Raw genomic sequence first — 21213 nt, forward strand, 5'->3', positions numbered from 1 at the left:
TTGTTGTTTTTTGTTTTTAAACTTTTTCCTAAGTTTTATTTTATGTTCCTATGTTTCTGTTTAATGTTCCTCCTCATAAGCAGAATATTAGCTTCTGTTATTTTTTTGTTGTTGTTATGAATCATTTTTTACAGTTTCTATATGATTTTGAGTCTTTTTTGAATAATAAAAGAAAATAAAAAAATGTGTTTTTTATTTAATCTATATTGCTTTTGTTACAACTATCCCCATAATGTGTTTCAATTGACCCTTGATCGGGGTGGTTTGAAACATTATGCTCCACCACTTATTTTTATTTGCATATTTTTTTTCGCTTATCTATAGTCAAATTTAACTACTAGGTCAAGTATGTCAAGTTCCCAGCTATATGTTACTTATTTTTTGATCATATTGTAGTATTTATCAAGCCAGAAAAAAAATATTTGTACAAAATGGTTCAATTGACGCCAGTCTCCCCTATGTACAGTATCTCTGAATTCGATTTGTCAATAAACTTTTCTCTTAAATAATAAGATTAGTATCATAAGTTAACTTTTTAGATTACTTGGGACCTAACAATGCGGCTCTATTAAACTGGAAGACTTTAAAACGTATACTCGGCTTCGACAAAACTACGCCCCCTATAGAGGAAAACACGAAAAAACAGAATTATGCATATTATTTGGGACCTGGCAATGCTTTCTCGTTTAATTTGGATACCTTAAAACCAATTGTAAAACGTTCTGTTCCCACACTAAAACCGTTAACAATAATCGATGCGCAAGACTTTAAAAAACAAGACGATAACTTTAGGTTTACTTTAAAAAGCCTATTTATGGCCCTATCAAATGACGATTCTAAAAAAGCGATAGTGGTATGCTTTGATCATTTTTGCTTTAAATGTATACATTTTGAGCAAAAGGTGCTATACCATTCAGAATTTTCCGTCAATAAATCTGTGGATGAAATTGGATTTAAAGACTTAACTGAAGATTGTCAACGTTTCTTTTTAGATCTAAAAACAGTTTATTTCCTGGATACACTTCTTTCATTAGAACAATTTATGCTAATCTTTGGTGGAGAGATTGGTAATATTATTTCTGCGCAAGTACTTAAAGATATTACTTTTGATTCAACTATTCCTAATCATTTTATTAAAATTGGTAATGCCAAAAAAAATACTGAGGAAGAAGTAAATTTTTTTGTTCAAATCACTTTTTATAATAAGTTTTTAATTTCAAAACAAATAAAAAGAATACTAGGCAATAATTTGATTTCAGATAGATTTATATTCAGTAATGTGGGATCTGTTAATCAATTGACAAACATTTTAAAACTGAAAAGGAAAAATAAAAAGAAAGTTTTGCAGAATAAACATATTTTCACATTTGAAAACATTGAGGAAGCTAAATGCTTTTATGATAAAGACAAATGTGGCAGTTTGCATGTAATAAACTATGATAATATCTTTGATGAATTTAATTGGATTTCTTCGAAAAACTCTTTAATAAATATACGTAAATTTATTGTCAGAAATCACAAAAATGCTATAACATTGAGCAATTTATTAGACTGCAAAGAGCCGAAAAAATCGGTAATTTTGTATGGACCTTCTGGAAGTGGTAAAACTTATATTTTATCAAAAATTCAATCGCTACTGCCTACTTCTTGGGTTATTTACGTTGATCTAGTCAAACACAAAAGAGACATTTTAAAAATTAAAAACGAAGTTGACCATCATAGTGTCATAGAGTTTTTATCTTCATGCATTGAACCACACTTATTAGCATGTGGCCTATTAAATCAGTATTTGTTTCATAAATCCGAATTATCAGTTTACATTTTATTTGATTCATTTGATCAAGTTGCAAGGCAGTTTCAGCTTGATAAACGCAGTTACAATATTTTGCTTAATTTATTTTCTTTTTTAAAAAATCAGTCTCAAGCACATATTTGGATAGCTTCCTCTTTAGACCAATATACTCAAAACTTAGAAAATATTTTATGTGAATTTAGAACGATATTTGCCACATACCAATTAAATGATTCTATAAAAGAAGTATATCTAAAAAACAAAAAAGCAATTCACCGGTGCTCCCCATTTACGGGTTTACCATTAGCCCTTAACATGCTTTCACATGACTGTATTGAAATATCTGAATATATTAAGAGGAAATTTGACATTTATATGGGGACTTATTTTCTAGACAGTAATTTTAAACAAGATATTGTGAAGTACTTGTATGCAATTCATGGGCTAGCAGCAGCGAAAATTGTGTATCCAAAACTGACTCTTTTACTTGGGTCAAATAAAGACAACTTTCGCATAAACATTTCTACTGTGGGATTTGTATCAGATACAAGTAACTTATACAACGAGAACAACTATCGCTTCGAAAATTTAATTTTTGCCGATTTTTTTATAGCGATCGATATATTTTATAAATGGATGACTAATCCCGAAACATGTTCTCTGGAACCATTTCTAGTCTTCGATATTTTGTTGAAACCAGAGTATAAAAACATAAGATTTTTTCTAAACAGTTATATTAATCACAATCCACTGCCCCCTGCTCCTGAAGTAGTTTCCCAACGACTAGCTCAAATGTGGAATGAATCCAAAAGAAATTTTTTTAATGACTTTGGTAAATGTGCTTTCCACATATTGATTGAGGAACATCTTGAACTTTTGGCAAAATGGTTTTTCGACGGGGATTTTTTTAATTTTTTTTTCCCCATAATTATATCTACTAACAAGCTATATGAAAAGCTTCAAAACTACAATCAGACACCAAATTACAACATCAAACCTTTTAATGACATTATGCTTTTTAATTCTATTAGAAACAATCAAATTTATGAAGTTAAACTTTTAAATGATAGTGGGAATATCCCAAATCCATTTGCTCTTCATTTAGCGGCATCATTGGGTTTTGACGAAATAACAGAATTTTTGACAAACTGTAATATTCCTGTAGATATATTGGATAATAAAGGACAAACTCCTTTATATTACGCATTTAGAAATAACCATATGAATATAATAAATTTGCTAATCGCTAAGGGAGCAGTTCTAACATCTGTCGATAAACTGATTAAAAAATTAATTTGTCACTGCGCCCAGCATAATTATATAGAACAAGCAAAAATCCTGATAAACAACTCATTAGAAAGCATTAATAGTACTGATAAGCGCAGTATGTCCCCTTTGATATACGCAGCAAAGTCCAAGAACTTAGATATGGCTATTTTATTACTAAATAAAGGTGCAGATATTAATCATATAGATGATTATGGTATAAGTGCCCTATGCTGGGCAGTTTTGGTAGGCGACGTTCAAATGGTTGATCTCCTTATGGGTGCCGGAGCAGATTATAATATAAAACTGAATGATGGATCAAACCTCTTACACATAGCAGTAAAAAATAATTCGCTCAATATGGTAAAATATCTATGCTTCTGCAGCATTGACTTCAATATGCCAAATTTTCAAGGAATTACACCACTTGAATACGCAACACGTTTTGAGCTTTGGGATATTGTAAAACATTTAGTCTTAGAAGGAGCTTTAACAATAGGCGGTTTTAACCCCATAACGGCTATAGTAGATAAAACCCAATGGCAGCTAGTATCATTTTTAATATCTAAGGGATGTTCTTTGTCAAAAGAGTCTAAACAAAAACAATTAGAAGTTTTCAAACAACTAAATTGTTCTACACCTATACAATTAATAAAGCTGGGAAATACTGAACTACTGGAGTTGTTCTTAGAGAAAAACAATAATAAAACTTTAGCAGAGATAGACCAGTCTTTATCAGAACCTTATGAGGAATTACGACTAGTAGGCGTTGAGCTATCAGAGAACATGAAATCATTTATAGAAGAAAAATTGGTGGAAATACGTAGTAGCATAGGGCAAATATTTAGGCTTTCTAGTGAAGGAACTAAAAACCGAAAACACTTAGTATTAGAGCAAATAGATATTTTATTAGAACAATATTCTAGTGCAAATGTTGACAATGAATTTATTGCTAGAGCAATGTTTGTAGCTCAAAATATTGAAATACTAAAGCGAGGAAGAAGAAAAAGGATTAAGGAAGAAAAGGAAAATTCAAACATTCCCTGGGAGCAAACTGAGTTTTGCATCATTATATTTATAAACTTTTTTTTAAATACACGGGATGAAGATTTTGAATTTAGATTGGTTTTAGATCAAGACAGGCTACTTATGCACTTACAATGTTTTTCTAAAACGTTACAATCAACAGATATAGAGCTAATACAAGATGACGATTTAATGCGCTTGGAAACTGATTACCGCATTTTAAAAGATATTTATTCTCTACAAAGGATATCAAAATACATTAAGTTGGCAATATCACTTGATACAAATGAAGAGATTAATATATTTGCTCTAATGAGAACTCTCCAAGTGGTAGGAGAATATTTGAAAAATACGAAGGATTCGTTAAATCTGTCACACGAAATTATTGATTATTTGTTACGTTTTGCACCTATTAATATTCAAAATATTCTCACAACCTTAAGAGATGCTATGCTGCATCCTACTAGGTCCAAAAGAGATATTGAAGATTGTTTAAGAAATAATAAAAATTATTTTGACTCTATACTTAATGAACTAAGAAAAGTTAGATTACAAACTGACTTTTTACTTTACAAAAAGAAGAGTGAATCTCTAAAAGTGTTTCATCAAAAATGCGCAGCAGCTAAAGATCTAGAAGTTGTAAAACGGTACCTTCCCCATAATGCAGAATCTGAAATTACGAAAGAAGACTACGAAATAAGAGATCTAATGGATATTAAAGTATTGATTAATACTTTGAAGCAGGCTCTGCCAGAGCGTGATATTAACGGGCTTTTAACGGAACTTTCTAAAGAAATTAAAAAAAATGAAGAAACTGTCTACAAAAAGCTTAATAAAACTAAAGAAAAGTATCTTGATTATAGACAATTCTACAATAATACTGAATCTCTTCCGATTTCTTATATGGAGGAACAACTAAGATTACTAAATATTCGAACTTGCAATGAACAGCGTGAAGGGATATATAATAAAGCATGTAATATAGTCATAGATCTTCAGAAAAAGCTGCAAGCTAACTCAGATGGGTGTAAAGACAATGCTATTAAAATATGTTCTCAATTAATACATATGATGAAATGGGGCTTTCACAAAGCAAATACGATACAAGACATACATGATAATTTATCTAATAATGACGAATTGATAGACAGTAGTTTAGAATACGTTTTTAAACAAATTATTATATTTTTGGATGAGGATCAAGATAAAGAAACTGTAATAAGGCATCTTGCACAAAATAAAGTGTTGCATGAAAATTTATGCGATTTAAAGAAATGCCATGAAGGTGTTTTGAACATAATTAGAAAATTGAGTATAACAAAAGAAGAGACGATTAATCTGGAACGAAATATAATTAATCGAATACAGTTTAACAAATTTTTAGATAAAATTAGATCGACTACAGATTTAAGCACCTTAGAAACAGAATATGCAAACTTCTTAAAAATATATGAAAACTTATGTATAACAAAAACAGAAAGAAAATTTTTTAAAACTTCTTTTAGCGAAGGTGTCGGTAACTTAGATAAATACGCGAAGCTGATCAAGAATTTTAAAAATGATAAATTTTATGACAATTTATTCGAGTTCTGTTCTATTCTTAATAATGAACTTATTAACTTGGCAGTCAGGAACTATATACAAAAAACAAAAGACAGTTTTATAAATGAATGTTTGTATAAACTTGACCTTCTTTCAAATATTGTTATGAGAAACAAGAAAGAGATACTAAGCAGCTCCGTTTACCAAGCAGCTATAGAATCTCTTTTGCTAGATGTTATGACGGGGTTGAAAACGTCGCAGAGCATAATTGAATATGATTTATCTTACGATGAAAACGTACCACTTTTAGTTGGCAACTCGTTAAGAAATTACTTAGCTCATGGAACACCTCTTATTGATATAATGCCATATGACCCGATAAATGCTATTCTATCTACAATAAGAGTCATTCAGAACAATATGTTTAAAAAAGCTCCTGATGCAAAAATGTATAATAATGATTGTTTGATATCACATTTTAAAAAACTTTTAGCTTTTACTAAACTATCAGAACATGGAGAAACATTAAATAGCAGTAAACCTTTATATTTCGAATACTTTGAGTCTGCCGCATTAAATGACCTCAATAACATAAAACATATTAGTAATACTATAATGGGTACTTCATTTAACTACAGTATTTTAATATGGCCAGCATTAATAGTGGCGGTTAAAAATGGTCATCTTAATATCGTTGAAACATTATTTCAAAGTATTAAAAACATAAAAATTTCAAACAATATTAGCTACGAATCATTTCAAAAGGCTGCGAGCTACTTACAAGGTTATTCCGTTAATTTAAACCGGTCACTGTGGGACGAGAATAAAAAGGAAATTTTACCGCGCTGTAGAGAATTTTACCTAAATGTAGCTTTAAGAGAAGCAGTTAAGAGCGGGAACTGTGAAATCGTAGAACTGCTATTACAGGACTGCAACAGTATAAATTTTGTTGACGGTAATAACATAACTCTTCTTCACCTTGCTGCCAAAAAAGGTAACGATAAAATCGTTAAAGCTTTACTTAAACGCAAAATCCATATTGATGCTTTAACAAAATCATTAATAACCCCTCTACATATGGCAGCTATTGAAGGGCATAGTATAATAGTAGAAATATTATTAAATAATGGCGCTAATGTCAATGCACAAAATATAGAGGGAATGAGTGCTCTTCACTATGCGGCTGATAGTGGATACGATCAAGTAACCGAAACTCTTCTCAAGCATAATGCCCTCATAGATTTAGAATCTAAAATTGGCACATCATTACATTTATCAGTTAAAAATAAACATGTAAATACTGCAAAGATATTATTAGAACATGGTGCAGATGTAAACAAAGCTGATTCAAAAGGTAGCACTAGTTTAGAAATAGCAGCGGCAAATGGTTGCCTCAAACTTGTTAAGCTTCTCTTAACTTTTAAAGCGACAATTCAAACGGGAGAGGATAATTTTACACCACTCCTAGCAGCAAGTTTTAACAGCCGACATGAAATTGTTAAGCTAATTTTAGATGAAAGACCAGATCTCAATGTAAATCATTACTTCAGGGGTACGGTTAATGCATTACAGCTTGCTGTCATGGTCGGTAATATCCAAACAATACAAATTTTATTGGACCACGGGGCCAATATAAGTTTGGCTAATAAACAGGGCATAACAGCACTAGATATAGCTTGTTTACAGAACCAAACAAAGATTGTTAAACACTTTCTAAACAGTATTGCAGACCTAAATGAATTCTCCTGTTTAGTAGCAAAGTGCTTATATTTAGCAGCTTCTCATGGTCATCACGAAATCGTTGAAGAATTATTAAAGAGAAAAGCTGAAGTAATAAATTATAAAGAACCTGAAGTGGTACTTACTTCTCTTCATATTGCTGCCTTAAATGGCCATCTAGAGACGGTGAATATATTACTGAAGTATAATGCAAACATTGATGAAAAATCTAATGATGAATCTAGGGCTATCCATTTTGCTGCTTCAACAGGTAATAGTGACATTGTAAAGACCTTAATAGAACATGGGGCTGAAGTAAACGTTCAAACAGAAATACTTTTTACTCCATTGCATTTAGCTGCACAAAATGATCACATAGAAGTAGCAACCATTTTATTATACCATCAAGCTGACGTAAATGCTGTAGCAAATGATAACAGGACAACTCCTCTTGGCATTGCAGTACAACAAGGGCATGCGAAAATGGCAAAAATTCTAATTGAGAAGGGAGCAAATACAAGGTTTCCTGGAAACTCAACTCCTGCCATTCACCAAGCCATTATTCATCATCGCGAAGAAGTTATAAAAATGTTGCTGAATTTAGACTCCACTTATGCTGAAATAACTAGCATAAGAGATGGAAACACACCTCTTTACATAGCTTCAGGTTGTGGTTACCTAGAAGCAGTTGATATTTTATTAAAATACAATGTTAATGTTAATGCCGCAATGAATAATGGCACAACAGCCCTTCACTTTGCTTCTCAAGAAGGGCATGAAAAAATCGTTGCAAAATTGCTTGAACACAAAGCTGACGTTAGAGCACGCTCTAAGCTAAAGTACACGCCTCTTCACATGGCTGCTGATAATGGCCGAAAAAGGGTGGTAATAATGTTGTTAGAAAATAATGCTAATATCGAAGATACATGTTTTAGAGGAGCTACTGCTCTGCATTGTAGTGCTGAGGAAGGCCGTACAGAAGTAGTAAAAATCCTTTTAGATACAAATGCTAAAGTCAACGTTGCTATGAATAATGGCAGTACCCCTCTACATTTAGCATCAGTTAATGGCCATATAGATGTTGTTAAAATATTATTAGATTATAAAGCTGATGTCAATATGGCGAAAGAGGACCAGTCAACTGCGATTCATTTAGCCACTGAAAATAATAGATTAGATATTGTCAAAACGTTACTTGAAAGAGGGGCAAGAGTGAATGATTTCAGGAAAACTACTGAAGCAGTGTGTGAGACACCACTTGATATAGCCGAAAAAAAGAATCTTAAAAGTATTGCAGCAGTTTTGAAAGAAAAGGGGGCACGACGTTATCAACAGCTACAGTTTACACATTTACACCATAAATAAATTTTCTTTGTAAGAAATTATCAAAGTGTAAGTTATTTCACTATTTCAGTGTAATATAAAATTCATCAGACTCTACTTGGTTTGAGAGAGCATTCGGTTATCCCAGACATAATAAAAATTAAGCTCTGCGGGGACTCTTTCTTCGGTAAGGTTTAGTAAGATTTATTTAGGTACATATAACAGTTTCATACAATATAAAAATAAGGTACATATACCTCTTTAACTAAGCAGCTTACATGTGATGTTGCTCAGGAACTAGAATACGTCAGACTTTCCAATGAACTTCGGATCCAACGGACAATACATAATGTGGATAGCTACTATTAATTTGTAGATGTTTTGATTTAATTGAAGTTGTTTTATATTTTCTATCAATTTTTTAGGAATTACCCCTACTTTTCATACACGATCGAAGCAGTGTGCACTTCTTTAAAGTCCCAATATTGAATTAGGTTTTTATTGTATTTCGTTCATAAGGTATTATTGTTCGGAATAGCAACATCAATGAGATTTGTTTTTCTAGGAACTTTATCTATTTAATTAAGTAAGGACTATTATTACTCACTCTCTGATCTGTACGTCCAGTTTCAGTATAATTTGTAGTAGTCATTTTCAAGTATCGGCTGCGGGGTACACTTGTATTATGACACCTTATCTATTGGAAAACGTTTAGTTTTCTGGCTAGTTCTAGATGTAGTACTCTCTCTAATAGATCGTGTTTCTCTTTATATTCTGCTGACGTAAATGTCCGATAACGTCCTGTAATATCCTGTATAAGTATAGTACACTCGAAGATATATCGTTGACCTTTTGACCGCCATAAAACCCTAATTACCTGTGGGGGTCATAAAAAGACCCAAAATTATCATATTTGTGGTCAGAGCTGGATTGGAAATTTAATATTTACCTGCATTGCAAAATAGTAAGTAGGTACGAATAATGGAAAAAATTTAAATATGTGTATATATTTGTCCTGAGTTTAGTCCAAACTCAAACTTGTGATCTTAGATCTGTAAGTATTATATCTACCGTTACCTTTGCCTTTACCTTTACCTACCTACCTAGAGTCTAGTAAAAATAAGAAGAAATCGAGTGACAATTTCAGTTCTAATTAAGTTCTTTACTAGTTATTTTAAATGGCTATTGTTGTAAGCAAGTGATTAAACAAGTTTTTTTGTGGAATTATAGCGCAAACATGTGGCGACCATGGGCTATACTTACATCTGGCATACTCTTGATCACCTACAACAAATTTCATATAGTTTCCGATAGTTCTGTACACATTGTTAAAATTACTTCTTGAATGGCCACTAAAACTCCTCAGTTTCTTGAAAAAGCTGCCCCAAGATTAACTCATTGATCAACGCTGCCGAGTCGACGTACTGCTGCCGAATCTCATTGATGAGCTTTCCATGTAGTGGTTTTCAATCCAACTTTCTATCTTATCTTGCTCGGTACTGTGATGGCTTTGTACCTGAAGCTCCCGAAGTTTAGGTGCTGTTGAGCGGTTCGATTTACGTGTACCGCTCGGTGTATTTCGAATGTTTCAGCCTTTTTATAAAAGAATGATCGCAAGCTAGAAAATTTCTGATCTAATGTTCGCTTAATGGCGTTTTGCGTGTGATGTTTTTTACGCCTTTTTGAATAGTATTCTGGCTTTCTTTTTAAATTATTGATATCCGTCTTAGTCCATCCTACAACACCAAAAGAATATATTCATGTAGTAATGTCATACGTATTTATGAACTTTAACAAGTCTGTGCTACTAAGATGCATTTTTAGAAAACGTCTCGATCTTTGAATGAACTTGTTTGGGCTTGTTTTTTTAGTAAATATTTATAGGTTTCCTATGTGTTCATTGGTGGGGTGATCTGCGCATTCTCCATCGGAAAATTACCTAGCTGCAACTTACCCTCAAAATATTAACGCTGTGGCATTTATCCAATAGAAAGGTCATTTCTATGTCGACAGAAAACTCTTACTCTACTTTTAATATTTTATCTAATTAGCTTCAAATAGCCCATAAGGTCAACAACATAGTCCGATCGTCTGATAAATATTTGCTGTTTTTATTTTTTACAGAATAACAACAATAATATCGGCAGGCCTCATTTTGCGGTGTGACTTCACGCTACAGCACTGTTGAATTTTAAGGCGCTATTATCTTTTTTTTTAGCTTATTATGACAATTTTACTTCTTCCGAAAGAGTTCAAATTATTAAATGGTTTTAAGTCAGTACCAGATTCCTTGCGAAAAACAATTTTGAATGCGGTTTCGAATTTTAAGACGTCATTATGTCTTTAAGAGTATCGTAAATGTCACATTAAAGTGCAAGAACCTTCTATCGAGAAGTTTCAGGAGCAAGAACGAAAAAATGGTTTATCTTGCCCTAGAAGTGGATTCAACATTTGAAAGTGTTGGAGAGGAACAGAGTATGAACTGTGAAACTGCAAGCAGTATTTGGAAAAAACATGAGTACAATTTTGTCAAATATTCCAAAACTCAAGAGATATTTCCCGAAAAGTAATGGCGAAGAATGCAATTTTGTAAAACCATGATTGAAAAGGCAAATGAAAATTTTTTTTTTGTAATGAAATATTTTATTTTCAGATGATTCTTCTTTTACATTACCTGACGGGTTGATTTCATTAAACAAAATCCTTCCGTTGTTCGATATTTGGTATCCGGAAAATGAGCCCAAAAGTTTTAAATTTCGTACTCAGTATCCTCAAAAATTGAATGTTTGCGCTGATATTTTGGGCGATTATATGATAGGGCCATTTTTATTATTGGTACAATAAACGCCCAAAAATACATTGAGTGGCTGCAAAACCAAGTTCATTCCGCCATTCAAATCCTCCCTGATTTAGATCTGGGATTAATAGGATATTACTTAGTTAATTTGGATATTTGTATACTCCTATTTGGGTTGTTTATATATTCTCCAAAAATATACCCTTAATGGACATGTAAAAGTTTTATCGATGTTGTGTTTCATAATTTATAACGAAAGGCCTTAACATATTTCTGGAGTCCTGAAGAAGCTCTAATATAGGCCGAAACATTGACATAAAGAAAAATTTTAAAAGCTTGGAGTTTTATTTGGCCCCATATCCAACTAAACCTAAAAAAATAAAAATAATTAACTGGGTCGTTAAAATACCATATTAAATCAACCAGCTACTTCTTTCCTATTATTTTTAATTAGAAATTAGATATGAATTTGAATGTAGTCGGCCTGAGCTTAGATTAGATAGGCAAGTCTATATAGACAAAACAACCATGATGATGTTCTTTATGGATAAATAAATCGGAGGATAAATGAAACCAATTTTTTTAATTTGTCAAAGTTTCTGTAATTATATAACCATCTTCTTCAGGAGTTCTACATGAGAGAAAAGGAAAAGAAGAAAAATACACTTATTGTGATAATAAAATGATTACAAAAGGCCATTATTCAAGTACTATTACAATATTCAACCTACAAATAAAAGGTAAAAACAGAAGCATTTACACCAATTACAACCAGGTCTACACGCCAAAATCTTAATTGTAATAATCGTTAAAGTACAATTGATAGATCTATTTAGACTTTAAAATAAATATGAACAGAATGTAGCGGACCCATAATAAGAGATAGTGGGAGAAATATTCGTTTTGCGTTAGAATTCGAAAAAGACAACGGAAATAAAGAGCTACCTAAATAAGCAAACTTATATTATGCTCTATTTGGCTTTGTTTGCAGTATATTAAAACATGTTTTAATATCAGATCTTTCAATAACACTTTTATACATGTTTTATCTCCACCATTTCTTTAAAAAGCCATTTTCTTAAATTATTCTGGGAAGGTACCTAAAATCTTAGCCGGTACCTACTCCTAATAATCAGCTTTTCAAAATTGCATTCAAATGTGAAAATACAGCAAAACAACTATACAGTATACAAGAAGCGTCAACATTTAAAAAATTTCAAATTGGTGTTACAAAATCCCATGCTCTGACTGTCAAGTAATGGGACATAGAACAACAGTAGATTCCTTACGTCAAAATAATGTGATTATAATAAAAATAATTTTAAATTAAATTTTAAAAGAAAATAACTTTAATAGTAACTAAAATACAGGGTGTCAAAGTATTATTTTATTTATCGTTTTTTTCTCATAGGTTCTGAACCAATTGATATACTGACATGAAATTTAAGACATACGAGTATTTTAAAAAGAAAAATAAAAATTCGTATACAAATTTCATATTTTTGGTAGAGGGCGCTCGTTGCGTTAGTTTTTACTTTTTTAGAACCCCTAACTTTTTTTCAGTCCCGTATATCGGTTTAAAAAGTATCAAAATAAATTCCTTTTTAAATTTACATAGAAAATGTATACTTTATTAAAGTCGCTAGGAGCAAGCATTTTCGACATAATCGCCATTTTTCAAAAAAAAAATTTTAAATATATTTACTACTTTATTTAAATCGCATCTTTGGCAGTTTGCATTGGAGACAAGTGTTTGTATTATTATTATTTTGTATTATTTATGTCAAACTTTTTGAATTTTATATAAAACATTTAAAACAAGTAAAAAAGTTTTTTTTTTAAGTTTAATCATTTTAAGTAATGCGTAGGCATAATTTGTTTACCAATTTAAAGATGTGTGATATGCTTTGTGTTTACGCGCAAATAAATTTTAATGGACTGCATGCAAGACGCAGGTATCAGGAAATATTTCCAGATAGACAACAACCAAACCAGAAATTATTCCAAAGCATTTATAGCCGACTAGGAGAAATTGGATCATTTCGGCCAAAAATGCGTGTTTTGGGCCGCCCAAAAAATATTTCTCAAGAACAGGAAGAAGAAAAATTTTTTTTAGTCCGCGTAGCAGAAAATCCCGGGTTAAGTACTAGGCGAATAGCGGCAGCTACGAGTGTAAGCAAATCATGTGTTGATAAAGTACTTCAGAAAGAAGGCTTCTATCCATACCGCTTTACACGAGTTCAGTGTTTGATCCCACCAGATTTGCCAGCCAGAATGCAGTTTTGTCGTCAGTTTAAAAATATGCAAAACGCAAATCCAATGCTTATTAGCACAGTGTTATTTACAGACGAGGCTACATTTAGACGCGGCGTATTTAACTTTAGAAATGCTTATATGTGGGATACTGAAAACCCCCATTCAGTGGCCAGTCGTCATTTCTAGCATGAATTTTTAAAGTTAACATTTGGTGTGATATTATTGGAAACCATATAATAGACCCCAATGAACTACCACCTAACTTGAACGGGGTACTTAAATTTCCTACGAAATGAACTTGGAGTTCTTTTAGAAGATATACCATTAAATGTTAGGCAGAACATGTATTTTATGCCTGATGTGGCGCCAGCGCATTTCTCTCGACAGGTACGCAATTACCTTGACGGACAATATCCCAAACGTTGGATTGGCCGTGGAGGACCTTTGCTTTGGCCTGCGCCACCGAACATAAACTAGATATCTTGTTCTTTATACTGTGCCTGCGCCAAGAGTCCAGACTTAAACCCGATGGACTTCTAAATGAACTATAAATAATCTAAATGAACTAAATGTAAAAATTGTAAATTCTGTAAATATGTTAAAAAATAATGAGGATCTTCTTTTTAAAATACGGTAGTCATTTGTTAAACGTATTTCAAAATGCATTGAAGTTAATGGAGGGCATTTTGAATAGTTGTTATAGTACGTTATTTGTATGTTTCTTTGTTTATTATTGTTTTTGGTAAATTTGTTTGAAAATAAAATATAAAAAAAATAAATAAATATCATTTACATTGGTTATGCTATAGGAATTAACAAAAAAAGTCGTAATATTTTTTTTATTTAGTAACTATTCTAATTTTACATAAATATCAATAATCTTAAGTATTAATTTTATTTAGGATTGCATTGCTAAAAATCTAGTAAATTTAAGTCATTCACATATGAAAACCTAAAAGTGCGATTATTTCGTAAATGGTTTCTCCTAGCGACTTTAATAAGGTATACATTTTTTATGTAATATTAAAAAAGGAAATTATTTTGTTACTTTTCAAACCAATATACGGAGCTGCAAAAAAGTTAGGGGATTTAAAAAAGTAAAAGCTAACGCAACGAGCGCCCTCTACGGAAAACACGACAACTGTATACATCATTTAATTTTTCTTTTTAAAAGACTCGTATGTTCTAAATTTCATGTCAGTATGTCATTTGGTTCAGGACCTATGAGAAAAAAGCGATAAATCAAATAATACGTTGACACCCTGTATTTCAGTTACTATTAAAGTTAGGATGAGGCAAGTTGACCTCAATCACATTATTTTGACGTAAGGAATCTACTGTTGTTCTATGTCCCATTACTTTCGGGAGACCCTGTATAGGTCAAACAGGTCGTTGTTTAAAAACTTGGATAACGGAACACAAAAGAATCTTTAGACCTGAAATATTATTGCGGTCAAAAAACAAAGAGCTTTGGCAGAACATGCTGACTCAGAACTACACCAATTTAATTTTGAGAAGGTTCAAATGATATCCAAAATCATTATAAGAAAAGATTAATTTCAGAAATGACAAACATCAAAAAACATAAAAACAACGTAAACAAAAAACAATATACCGACAACTTAAGCACATCTTACACAAATCTTATTAATCTAATAAGACCCAAAAATTTAACTTAAACACTCTTTAAATATCCCCTGTATAACCATTTAACAATATTTAATAACATACATAAATATATTACTTAACTTAAAATATTTATAACGATAATTTAGAAAATGAAAAAAATAGCTTATGTTTTGTTTATATTATTTAAACACCTCAACAATTCAAAACCACAGGTATATACAGTATATTATTCATTTAATCATGTTGCTTGCACACCAGTACTTCGATATATACCCTCAAAAACTAGAATCTAAATGGAATCATCAAAAGATACACCAATGTTCTACTTTATAATGTCAAACGAAAATTGCATTTGCATTCTGTTGTAAGTAGTTTTAAATATTTCCTTTCAATCTTAATTTTAATTGTAACTTTCAACTTTTAATTCTAAGTTTTAACTATGTATGTAAAATTGTAAATAATTGAGGTAGTTATTAAATATCAGAATAGTTTTTTTTTTTTAATTTAGTTTATTATTGTTTTTGACCACTATTTTAAATAAAGGAAAAAAAATTGTATAGCATGAATATTTTTAACTAGGTTTAAAATTGTTTCTAACTATGTTTTTTTTTTTTAATTATAGCGCCCTCAAAAAAGCCTAATATAGGCCGAAACGTTGACAATAAAGAGAAAAAAAGATTTAAAAGGCTTGAGTTTTACTTGACCTTACATCCAACTAATCCTATCCTAGTATCCTAGATACTAACTCCTACTATTTTGATAATAACAGAAGCTATACTGTAGATCATTATAGATGTAAGAATGTACTAAGGTAAATTCATATTAAAAATTTCAAGAAGCACTGCTAATTTACGGGAGGTGTTAACTCTATTGAGTGCCGGTCTTACTGAAGGATTGATTTCATTGAACTCTATTAATACCCTTCTATTTAAATTTTACTACTTTTTCTACTCTTAAATTTCAAACGTTAGCACTTTGCGGTTTTCGCAAATCGTTGCTTTTTTATGAAAGAAATGGAACCGTCAACAGTTTTTTCCTAGCCACTTTTTTAAATATTAAAGATATTTTATCGTAGATTTTAATAATAGAGTTTTTTGCAATTTTTTTTTCGAAAAATATTAAGCATTTTTAAAAATTATAATTTTGTATGTTTCGTCTTTACTTTTTGGCCTTTATTAAACTACACAATAGTAGTATCATCGGCAAACTGAACCAGTTGTCCAGTAGTAAAGCGCTTAGGTCATCGACAAATAAGAAAAACAAAATAGGACCTAACTGCGACTCTCCATACTTAAGGTCAGTAATACCTGAAGAAGATCCACATCTTCTAGGTGCGACCATAATGTTGTGTTGCCTTTGGAAAAGCCTATCCGTCTCAATGTAGGTAACTTTGTACGTAAAATTTGCAAGCAACCAATCGTTTTGAGCGATGGTAAGAACAGAGTTTTTTTATGAGTAATGGAGTCCCGTATCTAGGGGCTGTAATCTGTGTGTGGTGTGAGGAGAATTTGTTAATAGTATAGGGTGTTTTTTTAGAGGCGGAGAACTTTAAATTCAAATTAAACACAAAATATTTTATTGATATGAACGAATTTGCTTTTATATTAAAGAATTTTTGTTGGCATTAATATTTAAAAATGATTTCGGGCATGTGACCCCCACGGCTGGCGCGTACGTGGTGTAATCTAGAGGTCCAATTTTCACAAACTCTTTCCAGTACTGCAGGCTGTATTTCGGCAATCACGCGTCGTATGTTGGCTTCCAAGTGCTCAAGTGTTTCGAGATTATCAGCGTAGACATGCGACTTAACATAGCACCAAAGAAAATAATCTAATGGCGTCAAGTCGCACGAACGAGCTGGCCAGTTTACAGGTCCATTCGTCCATTCCTTGAAATTATTCGTTGCTCGAATGTCTCTTGCAGTAAATTAATTGTTTGGCGCGCTGTATGGCACGTGACACCGTCCTGCTGAAACCACATTTCTGCAACGCCTGCAACGGCTTCCAATTGAGGCACAAAAAAGTTGGTTATCATGTATCTGTATCGCTTTCCGTTTACTGTAACGTTCTGACCATCAGCATTTCTGAAGACATAAGGACCAATGATTCCACCGGCCCATAAAGCGCACCAAACGGTTAATTTTTCTGGATGTAGCGGTTTTTCGCCAATAGCTCATGGATTCTCATCACCCCAAAATTCGGCAATTCTACTTGTTTACATAGCCATTTAACCAAAAGTGTGCTTCATCACTGAACAAAATTTTCATATGAAATCGTGGATCAACAGCAATCTTTCCTTCCGCCCATTCAGCTAATGTACGGCGCAAAAGATGATCCTGGGGTTTCAACTCCTAGACAAGTTGAATTTTATATGCTCGCAATCCGAGATCTTTGCGCAAAATTTTCCACAAAGTGGATGAACATAAGTTCACTTGTTGAGAACGACGACGAATTGACACATTTGGATCATTATCAACACTATGCTGCACAGCAGCTATCGCTTGTTGCGTGCGCACTGTACGGCGTCTTACGGGATGCGTATTGTTGACTAGAGTAAAAGTATTGTGAAAACGATCAACAGTTTCTCGAATTAATCTCTCTGAAGGACGATTATGAGCACCATAAAACTCACGTAATGCCCGATGTGTTTCTCGAATAGAACCATGTCTTTCAAAATAAATTTAAACAATTTGGAAACGTTGCTCCGGCGTGAGTCTGTTCATGTTGAATTGCCAAACCGAACTAATCTAAAAATAACCCAGAACTGTCCGGTCGGCTGTCATAAAAAACAGTGTTGCCAAATGAAAGTTCTCCGCCTCTAAAAATAACACCCTTTACAATTCCTCTCTCACGATAAACTTTTATCAACGTCAGCCGAAATGTGTGATTCGTGATTGTTTATAATAAGAAGAAACTTGTTAACCAAAGAGCATTTTACGCGACTAGCAAAATATTCACGCACTTTGGGAAAAAGTTCTGTCGTCATCCAGCCATTTTTGTATCCAAGAGCTATCGCAGAAGTGGGATATACGTCCCCTCTAAATACTCTAGATTTCTAAGTCGCGGGGAAATAAATACTGGAGGTATAGCAACCCCCGAGGCACTTATGATTCCAACAAATGTGACTAATTCCCCTGTTTTTTGCAATGATGCATGTGCCACCTGTTTTACCATTTTGGAGCAACTATCTTAACTGAATATATAACAGTAATAAAACCCGTTACGTCCAAATTGAAAATTTGGTCAGCTTTAAAGCCACACTTTTCGAATACCGCACCATATCTCTTAAAAAAAGCATTTACAATAGGTTTATTAAAGCCCATTGCCCTACTTTGACTAGTATTTACCTGTTTTCGAAGGCTCAAATCATTGCTATGTCGTTCCAAGCTGCGCATCCAATCAGGTCCTAAAAAAACATAACATAAAAAAGCAAGAAAAAAATAGCCAAATAACTAAGTAAACATTGTAGAATTGTGTCAGAATACCTATTAAATTAGATATTAAAGACAAACCTGCACCTTTGTTATTAGCCCAAGATTTAGGCAGCTTTAAAATCTTAAGGGCATTTGCATATTGATACGCCAGATGTCGAAGTTCAGTTTCCTGTGTCGAAGTGAAGGCTTGGTAAGCAGTATACTTATTAGAGAAACACACAAGGTAAAGAGAAAATATAGGCTAAAAAATCTTACCTTTTTGCTTGTAAAACAAATTGTTTTCACAAATTATTTTCCTTCTCCCATACACCACCAATCTTTAACTGCCGACTTAAGGCAAGTGACAGATTACGCGCAAAACTAGCACCAAATTCAAAACAGTTTATGAAATAATTGGGGCAACCGAATGTGTCCGATAGCTGCCCTCCTTATCGTACTAACGATGGTTCGAAGAAAATAAAAGGTCAAAAACCAATTCAACCCTTTAATTATTTATTTATTTATTTACGGGATGTCCCCATTCTAACAAAATTACAAAATAAATTATATCCTAACCCTAAATGTATATAATTATTCTGCCATCAACAAATATATTAATAAGATATTGTATAATGAACTTAATCTATTAAATATCCAATTTTTTTATAAATCAATAATATATCTATCTAAATGTATATAAATATGTAGCAGCCCAAGATATACAAATAAGATAAAACTTCCAAAAAAAATATAAAGCAACTAAAAACATACCATTAAAAGAATCAAAATAAGAAAAATTAAAAGCAATCAAATTTATTTGATACTTAACACATAGTACTCAACGAGTAAACTCACTCAGACACCTTTTAAGTTTTGAAGGCTTTAAATCCATCAAGTCAAATGCCTGATTAAATCTATTTCCCAACATGTGGAGTCGATTAATTGGAGAAAATTTACCATAGTTTGTATGGTGATATTCAACCAGAAAAGGGGACGTCTCTCTAAGGACTCTGCTATTGCATCTAAAGTTTATCCGCGATAACAATTCAGGGCAATCAATAGCATTATTAATCAACTTGTGAAGAAATATCATATCACACCTAGATCGATAGTCCTCAAGAGGAAGTCATATTTAGCATTGACTTAAGTTCCAATAAAGACTCATCTCGTACATTCAATCGCCAGGCACAAGTCCTGAGAAATTTATCTTGGACCTTATCAAGACTGTAAATATGGTTAGCATAATAAGGGGACCAGACTATGGAAGAATAAGACATGACACTACGAATAAGTGTAAGATATAAAACTCTGAAGGCAGCTACTGAAAAGTCTTGAGTATTTCTAGTTCAAGAGTACGAAGGGCTTTACTAGACAAACTATCTATATGGGGTATGAAAGTCAGGGAACTGTCAAACAACACCCCCAAATCTTTAATTAGCGATACTCTTGAAAGTATATTATCATTTATGTGGTAGTCAAATGGGACAACTTTTCTAGATTTAGTAAAAGAAATAATAAAACACTTATCCTTATTAAGATGTAAGCCATTAGAGACAGACCAATTATATAGAGAATCTACCCCGAATCTGCTGAAATACCATTTAAATGCATAGCATTTGGGATACCATGACTTTTATTAAGGAAGTTAATATGATTTCAAGGTTGTGTGGTGTCAGATTGAATTGACTCATTTAGGGTAGCAATGTAAGATCTATAGCATTGCTCAGTATGAACTTTACATTGAGTACGTAGGTTAGCAAACAGGATATAATCTTTAGCTAAGTTAGTACTTTTGAATTTAGCATGAGCAGTCTTTTTTGATAGAACAAGATTCCTTAACTCTGGGGAAAACCAACGAGGAAACCTGGAAGGTTTATATATTTTTTTTGGTACATAGAGTGAGATTGCATATAAAACTACTTCATAAAAGTTATTCACTGAATTATCGATGTCTGAATCATCAAAAATACTAATCCAGCCCACTAAAGAAAAATAATCATTCAAAGTTACAAAATCAGCATTTTTAAAATCAAAATAAGTTACTTAAAGTACTATAATCCAACCTTTTAATCCTATCACTAACCCAAATATCGCAAATTGTTGCTAAGTGGTGAAAGTTGTTCGGAAGAAGTGTGTCTAAAGCTTGTTGGACAGTTATTTTATGGCACTCGTCAATACTGTTAAAAATCAGATCCAGAAATACACCATGGATTGTTTGAATGTTAGATTCTCGCATATTCAGATAAGAAAATGATTTACAAACTATTTTGGCTGGATAGGTCAGTGCGCACTCAACTAACAGACCCTCTTCAATTGAGTAATTCCAAGTGGCTAAGGGTAAATTGTAATCTCCAAATAGAAATACAGGTATATTGGGAAAATTGTCCTTAATACTTTCTACTGCTGAGCAATCGGCACGGTAGACTTCTTCTGAAGAATTAGGAGGAATGT

General features: G+C 32.3%; 1 protein-coding gene across 5 annotated transcripts in view; it reads left to right on the forward strand.

Annotated features, from left to right (window-relative positions):
* The window catches only part of LOC126740776 (uncharacterized), a 43354-nt gene extending 27447 nt beyond the window's left edge, over positions 1-15907 (forward strand). For all 5 annotated transcript variants that reach the window (XM_050446942.1, XM_050446944.1, XM_050446941.1 and 2 more), the window contains one exon: positions 540-15907. In XM_050446942.1, coding sequence (XP_050302899.1) covers positions 540-8710 — 8171 coding nt within the window. In that variant the 3' untranslated portion in view covers positions 8711-15907. The remainder of the gene's footprint in view (positions 1-539) is intronic.
* The last annotated feature ends 5306 nt before the right edge of the window (positions 15908-21213 follow it).

The sequence above is a fragment of the Anthonomus grandis genome, chromosome 9 (genome assembly GCF_022605725.1).
Source record: "Anthonomus grandis grandis chromosome 9, icAntGran1.3, whole genome shotgun sequence".
In the NCBI taxonomy this organism is placed as follows: Eukaryota; Metazoa; Arthropoda; class Insecta; order Coleoptera; family Curculionidae; genus Anthonomus; species Anthonomus grandis.